General features: G+C 46.5%; 1 protein-coding gene across 1 annotated transcript; it reads right to left on the minus strand.

Moving 5' to 3' along the window:
- Nucleotides 1–2,499, minus strand: LOC146595050 (arylamine N-acetyltransferase, pineal gland isozyme NAT-3). The gene is made up of 2 exons (XM_085306491.1): nucleotides 2,356–2,499; nucleotides 1–1,084 (listed from the first exon to the last, which is right to left on the minus strand). The coding sequence occupies exon 2, from the start codon at nucleotides 1,075–1,077 to the stop codon at nucleotides 205–207; it is 873 nt and encodes a 290-aa protein (XP_085162617.1). The 5' UTR covers nucleotides 1,078–1,084; nucleotides 2,356–2,499; the 3' UTR covers nucleotides 1–204.
- Nucleotides 2,500–11,679: the final 9,180 nt, after the last annotated feature.

An 11,679-nucleotide genomic window follows, 5' to 3' on the forward strand; every position in this document is an offset into this window, starting at 1 on the left:
AATGGGAGTGATTTGATTGAGCCAGGAGGAAATTATTTGTACTGAACCAAGGAGGGATGCTGCAACAGTTGTGAAAATCAATTTCTGATCCAGATTCATGCTAATATCTTCTGCCTTACACTGGAGTAGATGGAAAGAGAAAGCCTAACCTTTAGTGATTGTCAAAAATAGGGGGAAAGATTGTATTTAATATCAGGCGGTGAGTTAGAATAGAGACAACCTGCTAGTATTGATGGGTACAAATTTCTTATCTAGTGTTATGTTGAATTTCTCTTTCAGCGTTTTCTCTATTTCTTCATCTGCAAGGATTCTGATTTCCACCAGATCCGTATTATCCTTATAGTTGTACTTCATCTCCGTGAGTTTCCACCCAATCAAAGCCCGGATGCCATCGGAGGTCTGCAAGCTGCAGATAGACTTGGTAACAAAGAGGGAGTCTGGCGCTGTCTGCAGGTGCAGGTTGCAGGACCTGAACTCTTCGATGTCTCGTGGCTGAAGAGTAAAGAGATAAATTCGACGGCAAACTTCTTTTTCCACATTGTGAGAAGAAGAAATGCTTTGGTTGGGGACATACTGCTTCCTTTTTACTTTCTCAAAGTACCAGGTCCCATCTTCTTCCAGGAAGCGAAAGGTGCCGGGAGTCTGAGGCTGATCTTTCCCCGAAACCAGCTCCATGGGCTGCCAGAGCTGGTAGGCCATCCCAAAGCCTCCGTCCACGATGTAGGATTTGCCATGAAGGACCACCCTGAGCAGAAGATGATCGATCTCATCAGCGTACACATCGTACTCTGGGACATAAACTTTTGCGCCCAAAAGGRTGACATTATAGCCTAGAGTTTTCAGGGCCCAGGACAAGAGGTGGTTGTTTTCCATGCACCAGCCGCCGCGGTTCCTCCTCACGATCTTGTGGTAGACCAGCTCCAGGTCCAGCTCCACGCGCTCGCCGCAGTGGATGCTGAGGTTTTCAAAAGGCACCGCGCGGATGTGGTGCTGGAATATCCCCGTTAAGGTATCCAGATCCGTTTTATCGTAGGCACCCTGGTAAGAAATTCTGGCAAAATACTCCTTGATGTCCATGTTGCGTCTGAAAGAAGGGTGAGGAAAAAAAAAAAAAAATCAGCGGCTCGTGCTGGAAGTGACGGAAGGATCATTATCGCGGGGCCCTGGTCGGTACGAGCAGCCTGCTCGGGAGAGGCCGGGTTGGACTAACAGCCCTGCCRAGGCCAGCTGCGCCGGCGCTGCCAGGAGCCGAGGGGACGCTGCTGAGGAGCACAAATGTTATTTTTAATTGCGTCTCTGAGAGCTGTGACCAGGGGCTCCGGCTGTGCTCGGCGCGCGGAGCCTCCCCAGACCCTGCAGGGAAACCCTCCCTGCCTGGGCTGGAGCCGGCCTGCCTCGGGGTTTCCTTCCCTTCCCTGCCCGCTCCGGCTTTCCCAGCCCCTCGGCAGCGGGACGGGATTTTGATGCCGCCGGGGGAGCTCGTTATTCCCATCCGGGCGCCACRAGATTTCAGAGGGCTCCGAGTTCTGCACCGGTTATCGGCCCAAGAGACCCCAAAATGTTCTGAAGTCCCGTTTACGCATCTTCGGTTAAAATTACAAGAAGCAGGCAAGRTAGGTGGGATTAAATTATCCCTAGAGTGAAAAACGGCACGCACCAAATCGCCCGGGGGTTTTGGACAGATCCTTTCAGCAGCCAAAAAAGCCAGAGGTCCACTCGGTACCATTTCCCGGCACAAGCAGRAGGCGTTGCCGGTCTGGCAACCCCCCCGTCACCTAAAATTTAGGCTACAAAGGTTCAGAAATCTGTAACGACTGCGCCAGGGCCAGCGACCCGGCCGCAAGAYGCAGGCTGCCTCACGGCCCCGCGGGGGCACGCACCACGTTCCTCTCCCGGGGATCCTCCTCGCTCCGCTTTGGGCTGGTTTCCGAGCTTTTCCCCACAGCACCAGAAGGACAACTTTATTTATCTTTATCGATGATTATGTTTTTTTCAGAAGTGTCATTTTTGCCAGATGACGCTTTAAAGCAGCCTCACCAGCCATGACCTCTTCCCCTTTCTTTTGGCAGAAGTAGGGAAAACATTTGTATTAATTCCTTTTTAAAGGAAGAACCTTATTGGTGCAAGGGTTTTGGGGGGGTCTCTCCATCCCAGCGGCGGTATCTGACATAAGGCAGCTGCCCCGAATGCCCGATCAGCTGGAGGCTGCCAGCCYGGTAAATAAGCCAGCAGGTCTGCTGCACCGTCGCGGAGGTGCCTGCCTGCTGCTCCGCAGCGTTTTGCCTTAGCACATCTTTAACTTCCTGTTTAGGAAGCACTTGGCTATCAGAACGCTGGGTTTAGAAAARGTCTTACCTGCAAAATCAGTTCAGCGGCAAATGTCTCTCCTGGGTTTGTTTGGGGTTTTTTTTGTCTGTTTGTTTAGGCTAAAGCAGGTGCTGTGGCTGCGCGTCCTGCACCTAGCGCGGGCAGGGACCGAGACCTGTCTGCAGCTGCTCTTCGGGGAATGTCTTTTCCCTCAACTCGCTTTCACCCTCCTCTGTCAGATTGCAAAAGCTGCAAGGGAGGAGGAAAAAAAAAAAGGGTGGAGCGCGGCAAGCGCTGGAGCGAGCTAGCAGACACCCGCAGCGCTGCCACCATCCGCCTTCGCAAGCCCTTCGCTGCGGGCACGGCGGCGGCTGCACGGTCTCGCCGCTGAAATGCTTCCTGCAGCGGCTAGTTTGAGCTTGTGAAGAAGAAAAGGTATTTTCTGTTTCAGTAGCTGGCCGTATGCCTAAGGATAATAGATATTTTTCCCAGGTATTCGGTTCCTGGTTGTTGGGGGAGTGTGGGGAATGTTGCAATGGATTTAATTGGAGAAGGATCTTCCACTTTTCCCTAAAAGTAGCAAGATTTCCGCACGGTTGCAGCCCCCTCACCCCAGTCAGCATGTGCGAGAACGTCAACACTGCTGCCTTTGCCTAATTTACTCTTTGTAATTTCTGTGCATTGCTTTATTTCCCTAAGTTTCACAGAATGCAAAAAAAAAAAAAAAAAAGAGAGAGAGAGAGAGAGAAAGCAAGAGAAAGAGAGAAGTGAGACAACAGTGTGTCTTCTTTGATCTTTGCCTAAAATTAGCACCCAAGGATGCCACGGTGTTGAAGATAAGATTTGCAAAGCAGTAATGAATATGAAGCGCTAACACAAAGGGCTCACCGTGCTTTCGGGGTGTTTCATCCTGGTTTTCCCTCTGAACATTTTGCCTGCATTTTCCCGAGCTAAGTCTCATTCATTCTCATATATACATATATATAATATATGTGCCCACTGTGTATAATATATATATGTGCCACTGCCACAATGACACCGTAGGCATTTCAGCTCTGCAGGCTGAAACGGGAGGCCATACGGAATCATCCTTTGCTGAAAAAAAAAATAAATACAAATAAAAAACCCCACAGGGATGGATCTTGCTGACGGAGCGCCCGGCTCCGAGAGCGCGGCTCGGCGCCCGCCCTGGGCAAAGCTCACTGCTCCCGATCCGTGGCAAAGGTACCGCGAGGGCCGGTCCGGCCCCGGGAGCTCTGCCGAAACGCTGAACCGTTCGCGTTTGCGCCCGGAGCCAGGTCGCTGCGGCTGGGTTCGGCGAGCTGCCAGCAGCGCGGCGGGGTAGCGCCCGCCCCAGCAGAGGAAACAGAGGAAAAATAATAGAGAAAAGCTGCTGTAATGCAAGTGAAAGCGGTAAATAATATTCGTAGCCTATAAACATACTCACAATGGTAGAACTTTCTCATGCTTTATATTCGTTGGCTTCTCTGCATAATTATACACACCAGCTGCAGCTGTCTTTCTTACATCCCTTTGCAATGGCTGTCTAACACATCCATCACGCGCAGGTCTTGTGGTCCTTGCTTCCCCTCCGCTTGCTAAAGGATGACTGTGGGACTGTGTGGCCAACTTTTGCCTGSAGGTTTATAGAAGGGGATTACTATGCTGGACTTTTCTTGGGCTTTTTTTCAGTGAGGAAGAGACCAATTCTCAATTTTAGTGACTTTACTATCCAAGAAATATTTGTGAGGGCTGGTGAAAGTCAAAAATTATGTACTTGGCTTATCTATATCCAGTACCAATATGAGGTTTTCACACAAGCTAGCACAAAGTATAGTAACACAGGCCTAGGAGACAGCTTTGGCCTTCTGGGCCTTTCAGTCCTGAGGGTTTCAACATAAATCTTTTAAATATAAGTGGTCATAATTCATTTAAATCCCATTACAAGGGGAACAATTGGCTTTTCTACCTGAATGGATTTATCTAGCAGAAGGTTTGAAGCAAAAACGTTCTATGGAACTGCTTTGATGAAAAATACATTCATACATCCAGCTTTTATTTTCCCATGTATCATGACTTCTGCAGTGAGGAACAGCAGGCCATGACCACTCGTCAAGGTGCGGTCACAGCACTGGGAGGACAGCCTATACTTTCTCGTGCTTCTGCCACCCCAGCGGGAGACTGTGGGATATGTATTAGGAAGCGGAAGTTGTCCTCCACTTCACAAGYAGTCATCAAACCCTAAATGCACTATTTTCATCTCCATCTCATGGTCCACCTCTCTTTGAGCTACCAGCATCACTGTCAAACTATGGAAATATTGAGGAGGAGGTTSTCCAGACTGCAGCTCAGGCACTCGCACTGTTCCCTTCAACGTGGCTGACTTCCAGCAGCAGGTAACTTCATCTATTCTTGCCACCTGGCTAACAAGCAGCTGGTTAGACTTTGTACTACCTTAGCAGCAACARCTACAACTTCAGCTTTCCATTCCCTGCTGGCGTGTGGAGAGGAGAGGTGGCTGAGGGTGCTGACGAGGAGGAAGAAGATAGGAGATCAAGAAAGGTGAGCCCAGGACTGCTTACTTGTTCTGGCAGGCAGAGAAAGGGCCAGTGGAGGAGCAACAAGCACACTGGTCAGCAGTGTGGGAGCTTTCTGTATCTGATCTTTCACTGCCCAATCCTGCCATGGTCAAATAACTCTTTAACATTTTGGGTACCTCCGACTTTTCCAGCAGCTCTTTGGTCCCCACTACCTGCTGTGGACAGAGATGACGTCTTACTTGGGCTCACGTACTTTTTCTGTTGATCACCGGGTTCCTCCACAAGGGCCTTGGCACAGACTCCTCTGGTCTTTCTTTGTAGATGGTCCAGTTCCAGACAGGTTGATCAGGAGTTAACACTGGTCTCCTCCAGGGTCTGGGGTGCACAGGTACTAAACCTGTAAGCAAAATAGAAAACAACACGTTTGTTCTGCCACACTGGTATTTAATATTAGGGACTGGCCTAACCGTGCTTGCAGAGTCTCTCCTAGGACTCCGACCTAGGTGGGMCTTTGCCCGGCGGTGGGCACCACGCGAGAGCTGCAGGCAACGCGGAGCTGCGCGAGCGGGCAGCGAGGGCAGCCGGCTCCTCCTCGCCGAAGGGAGCTGCGCGTCGGCGCCCTGGTCTCGGGGCGCACGGCTCGGCAGAGGAAGGATGAGGAACGGCAGCCGGCTCTGCAGCTGCCCTTGCAGCTTTGGCTCTGCAAGAAGTGCCTGCGCAAGCGCTGCCCCTCGCTCCGCCCCTGCTCTCCATTCCTGACCATTTTGCATCCTCATCCTCAAAAAATATTCCAGCACCTTCTAAAATCGATATGCAATATATCCCCCTTGAAGACCCAGGGCTTTAATCATCTCTGTCTTCATTTCAACGTCTCGTCTAGAAATTGGGTTTACTCCTTTTTACTGGATTTTTGTGACGATAAATACTCCCAGGATGAAGCAGTAACTAATGTTACTGTCACATTACATGATAGTTGCCTACTGGAAGTATGATGGTATAAGAGGTATAAGATGTAACGGGGCGCCCGCTTTGCCCGCTGGACCCCAAGACAGCTTCGTTTCCAGCTGTGCGGCGAGAGCCAGTGGTCAGAAGCCCACCGGGGCCTTTTCCTCGCGCAGGAACTGGTGCTAAATGTGCCTTACGCACGTGCGGCCAGGCCAACGGGGCCTCCGCAGCCATGCCCATGAGCAAGCCCCTTTTGGTAAGGCCTCCTTTGAAAATAAAGATGCTATGTTGAGCTTGTTGCAAAACTTGACGTGGGATAGTCTTTTAAAATTAATCAGCCAATAATTTCTCTTTCAGCTGAAAAAATATCCATAATTTTGATTGACAAATAYATAAAATATCTTGTGACCTCGGCACACAAACTTCTACCAATTTATATGTGACCTACACGCACAAACAAGATGTGGAAGTCAACAGTCTCTGTCACTACTGGGTCCATAAATGACTAGGTGTTCAAATCTACATATCACACACAAAGAAAATGACTAACAACGAATTTTTGAAAGAAAATATTCCCAGGTAATCAACAGGTGTATTGACTAAAGAAGAGGCATATGTGCATGCTGCGCATACTGTGGGGAAAAAAATGAAAGTTCATTTAGCCCTCTAAAATTCCTCTGGTGAGCTCACATTTGGGATAGTAGCGAAGTACTTAATAAAACACTTTTGGGACTGGGATATAAAGCAAGATGAAAAGCGTCTCAAAGGGAAATATTCCTTAATTTGCCTAAAAAGAAAATAACTTGGCTTTATAAATCTTACATTCTCTATGTAGAGATATAATTTATATAAGAGAAATTACACACACACGCTCATCCATATTAGCTCAGGAAAAAAAAAATCTGTGTGCATGTGCCTAAATGCAGCAGCAGAGCGATAACCACTCATTAGCAGTTGGTCTTTACTTTCTGGTCATGAAACCTCCAGGGTGCATCCTTGGCAGCAGGGTTAAATTGCCATAATTCCCCTGCAGGTCACAGAGCGATGCTGCTTCCACTCGCCTGGCTTTGGGCCTGCTCCAAGCGCCTCCAAAATAAAATGGTTGTTTCAGTGAAAAGGCTCCCATTGACTTCAGTGGGAATTTGGATCAGCCCTGACTCAGGCTAGAAACATGCAAAGCGAGGAAGCATTTACACGAGTCTTGTCATTCCCTCTACTTAGATTTTTCTTTTTTTTCCTGGAGGTAGGTGGGAGGGAAACCTTTCATCTCGGTGAAGAATAAAAAACAGAGAGTTACAGTGACAGAAAAGAAAAAAAAAAAAAAATTTAGAGCATTTCCTTCCTTTTCAGGATTTTAAACTGTGACTGTTTGGAACACAATCTTATTCCACAGTCTATTTAAAATCAATCTACATAAAGATTAGCNAATAAAAAACAGAGAGTTACAGTGACAGAAAAGAAAAAAAAAAACAACTAAGCCTTCAGACAACAAATATTCATTATAGTGCAGCAAGCACAGGAATAATATACATTGGAGATGACAACATATTCCCTCCACCCCATTCAGCAGTGCAAGGAGGGAAGAGAAACCGGAGCAATCGCTGGGTGCAAAGTGCCCCCTCCCCACCAGGCTTACCCTTCTTCTGGATGTGTCAGGGAGGGTCTGGAAGTTGTAGGAAGACTCAGAAACGTGAAAATGCTMCTGCAATGCTCCTCTTCATCGATCCTCAGCAACCAACAGTCACCCCATAGATTTGCTCCGGGTATGTCACCTACATGCAGCTGGGTGTTGGTGGAGTGAAAGMTTTTCCTAATGGAAAAAAAACACAAGGCGGTAGAGCAAGGGTTACTGTGGCAACCTGGACTCCSAATCTCTTTGCTTTTCTGCCACTGCACTGAGGAGCAATGCAGCAGTCACTGAGGACACCACTATGATTTTTTAAATCGTGGAAGCATAAAATGACTTTTCACATGGCTCGTCCACCTGCCCATGCATGGTCATCTGGTGCCCAGAAAAACAAACCTGAGAGCAAAGCAAAGCAGGCAATGGGCAACATATAGCTCTATAGGAAAAAAAAAAAGAAAAAAAAAAAGAAAGAAAGAAAGAAATTATTCACACCTGAAACAGGAGGCTATGCCAGGAAGCAAATGTAGCTGTGAGAAATCGCACTTTCTTATGTAGCTGACAGTCTTGTGTACTCCTGTGCACTAGGGTGGATGGAAAGAGACAACGTGGCCCTGTAGGTGTTTAGAAAGAAGCAAAAGTTGTGAGGCAGATTCTATATATGGTCAATGTGTCAAATTGTATTCTGGACAACAGAAGAAAAAAAATCTATTTACTATTAACAAGGTAAATTGTCCTAGCCAGTGTCATCTCGGATCACATCCACTTCTATATTGTTTGGCTGGGAACTAACTGAGTCTTTCTTTAGAAATGTTCTGAGGTTACTGAATATCACTCTCTTCCAGGAATCAAGCCATGCAAGGAACAGTTCTTTCCCAGAAATCAGCTCCAGGTCTGCTATGTTGCTCCAGGGCTGATGTCTATAATTTTTTTTTCTCCGACAAGGACCAGTTTGATCCTTGATCATCTGAACTTGTGAATGGCCTTCTCTTTAGGGAGATGAACTTGATTAAAATGACATCAACCTTGTACATTTTTGTTCCATAAATTAAAAGATAGCTAATGTCCGTGCAGTGGCAACTGTACTTTTTTTTTCCCTAATCACAGTGTTGCAAATTAATGCTCTATCCAGTTCAGCACTTCCTTTCAAGGGGATGCTGAGGTTTCTAGAAGGAGCAGCATAGCTGTTGCGCTGGAAGTTATCACCAGACTTTGCAAAACCTTTATTTAACATAAACTGCAGTGAGAAACTCTGGTGAAATAGTCCTTGGAAAGTAACCTCAMGTGACTGGAGGCCCCTCTCCTCTGCTCCCTGCGTCAGGGCCCCTGGGCTCCCCTATTTAAAGCAGATCTGTCATGAAGAAAGGAGCAGGGCTCAGCTGCACAGCACCCGAAAGGCCCGTTGTGGTGCTGGCTCAGAAGCCCTCGGGCCCTCGTTCTCCAGGGGCGACGCTGCAATGAGAGGAACGAGGACGGTGCCGAGAGGCAGCAGTCTGCTCCGTCCCCTTCCCTCTTCCTTCCCAAAGAAAAGGTCTCCTGCATTTCTCCTGGCATGACTTAGCTCCGTGCCACCAACAAACTCTATCAGTCTGCTCCTACTTTTTATACTARTGAGAGCATTAAGCAACCTATCCAAAAGTAATCACCAGGACCTYCTCTGCAAATTTCTTTCAAATCTTCTCAGTGTTGTTTTTGCCAGATTCTCACCCACTTTGCAAATATTCTTCTAATTGCTGCCTTTGCCAGTTTAACCAACAACTTTCCAAATAGTAATGTATCAAAAGCCCTGTTGAAATCCCAGGACACATTTGTTCCATCTAGAAAACCAGTTACCTAATCATAGAAATCCGACGGTTAATTTGGACTACTAATCTTTAATAATCTCCTTCTCTATTGTTATAACTTACAGCCATCAAAAGCAGCTATGGTATCTGATGTGTCTGAATACGTCTCTCCCGTACGCATATTTCCGAGTCATATTCTCCAGTGGTGTCTGAAATGAATCAGATGGGGTGAATGTATATTCTGCCTTCAGCTGGTAATTGAGAGACTAACCCTGCACGGCTGCGAGAGACTCAAGGGAAAGCCTCCGAAATTGGCTGGAAGCTTTCTTCTCAACTTTTATCARATGGTCCCCTGAATGTTTCATCAGAAGAAAATTTGACTGCATATTTATACAGCCACRAAGATACCCAGTCTGAAACTGCAAAATCAATTCACCAACAAGYGCGTCACTTATCACTCACGGTTGTTATTCCAGCTAAGTGAACTGATTTGGTTTTCATCACTTTGCACAATGAGGACATGAATAGACAGTGGCCTGCCTGAGTCCCTTCAGGGAAAACACTTCTAACCATTTTCTCGGTGGCAGTTCACATATACCCAAGGCTTCAGCCTAGGTTGAGAGGTGCTGCAGGGTACTTCAGAGGACAGCAGAATTTAAGCTCCATTTGACCTGGTCCTGATTAAAGGACCTGGAGGCCTTGAGTCAGGCTGCTTATTAAACATTCGAAACCATTCTTAATAATAATAATAATAAGGTCAATCAGGAATTTAAAATAGAAAACATTCAGTCAGTTGATCTAAACTAAGTCGATCTTCAGTGAGTTTCCAGTTCTACTGAATGCAGACCTAAACCCTATTTTGATTCAAGATGCAAACCTGAATTGTAGTTTGGCTGTTTTATGTCCAATTGGTATTCTACCTTTATTTGTTTTTCTCTTTAGTGTTGGTCCAGTGCTCAGTAAGAGTTACTGCAGTACTGAATATTCCTATCACTGAAGAGGTTTCATTTTGCTTTTTTCTCCCTGGGGACTAGCACGTACTTTTCAAAGCTACACATCATTTTATTAGTTCTATTCCCAGGCTCAAAAACGTCTAGGTCCTTTCATATGAATGTGCTCTAATTTAGTACCACCAGCAAATTCTACTGAAATAGTCAGAAATACAGATGTAGCTAAAGATCCCTGCAGTAACCTACCCACAACCCTTCCCCAGTGCCAGCACTTCGCACTCTGTCATCACTACGACAGGTTAATCCACAGCGTATACATCCATTTGTACTCCACTTCATTCCCTGGAGTTGGTTAATGATCTGATTTTGTGCATTACGTGTTTAAAATGCACTTTAACAATAAATGCTTTGGGTTTTTTTGCTTGTAGCACTTCCATGAACTATTTATGATCACTAGGTATCAGTGTGATTTTGCTGGCTTGGGCCCTACTGAACCAGTACGATCCCCTGGTACTCTAGCGAGCTTGCTTTAAAATCCTTTAAAACCCCCACGGGTGTGGGGGTTAACTGGCGCATCGGTTTGGCCACCGCTCTACTGCACACCTCCCCGCAGCTTTACGTCGCCAAATGCCCTGAAAAACCACCGATGATGTCGTACACGGCTTGTCCGGGACAAGCCTGTCCTGGTTTCTCGCCCTGCAATACTTCTCACGAAACCTTTTAATCTGGTCGTCGTGTTCCTACTGTAATTTCAGTCAATTGCACAGGTTTTTGACCCCAAGAAWGTTTATACAAGCAGCTTGTCTACTTCGCTTGCTTTAAAAGATTTTTATAGCATAAATTTCTTCAAGGCCAACTCATGTTTACACTCCTTATTTCCTGAACTGTGATTTCTCTGTTGTATTCAGCCTTTGGTATGTGACRATTTTAACATTATAGGCCACATTCCTGTGTTCACACATACGGGGTTTTTTTAAGCAGAAAACTCACCGCTGTTATTACTGGGGAGGCTTCCTTAAAACTCGTTTGTCTCCACCAGAGGTCATTATTTGTATCATTAGAAGTATTCCACCCTTATTCATTCCATATTCCAGGTCTTGTCGAGAAATATGTCAAAAGCAGGGTTTTTTTCAAGAAAAATCAGTTAGCTGCTGTGCTGTACGAAAGTGAAGGCTCCTGATACACCGTGTTGCAGAGCTAAGCGTGAGGAAATAAGGCTCTTTGCTGGCATCTCTTGGTGAGCAAGAGAAACAATCCAGGGGCCAAGGCCTTCTCCATGTCTGTGATGGAGCAAGGAAAGGTGCTCCCACTAGCTTCAAGGAGGCTTTGCATCCAGGGAAATAAGATTCTGTTTTTCTCTCTTCAGCTAATGAGCAAATGGGAAGATGAATTCAAAACTCTTTGGATAAGGAGTCATTGCAACAGCAGAAAGCATTAGAGTAAATGAACCCTGGGCAGGATAATGCAGGAAAGACACTACTGGGGCCTTCTTTTTTTAGAGATCACACCTGAAGCAACACCAGCTTCGA

The sequence above is a fragment of the Rhea americana genome, unplaced genomic scaffold (genome assembly GCF_003343005.1).
Source record: "Rhea americana isolate MKP2758 unplaced genomic scaffold, rheAme1 scaffold_24, whole genome shotgun sequence".
NCBI classification, from domain to species: Eukaryota; Metazoa; Chordata; class Aves; order Rheiformes; family Rheidae; genus Rhea; species Rhea americana.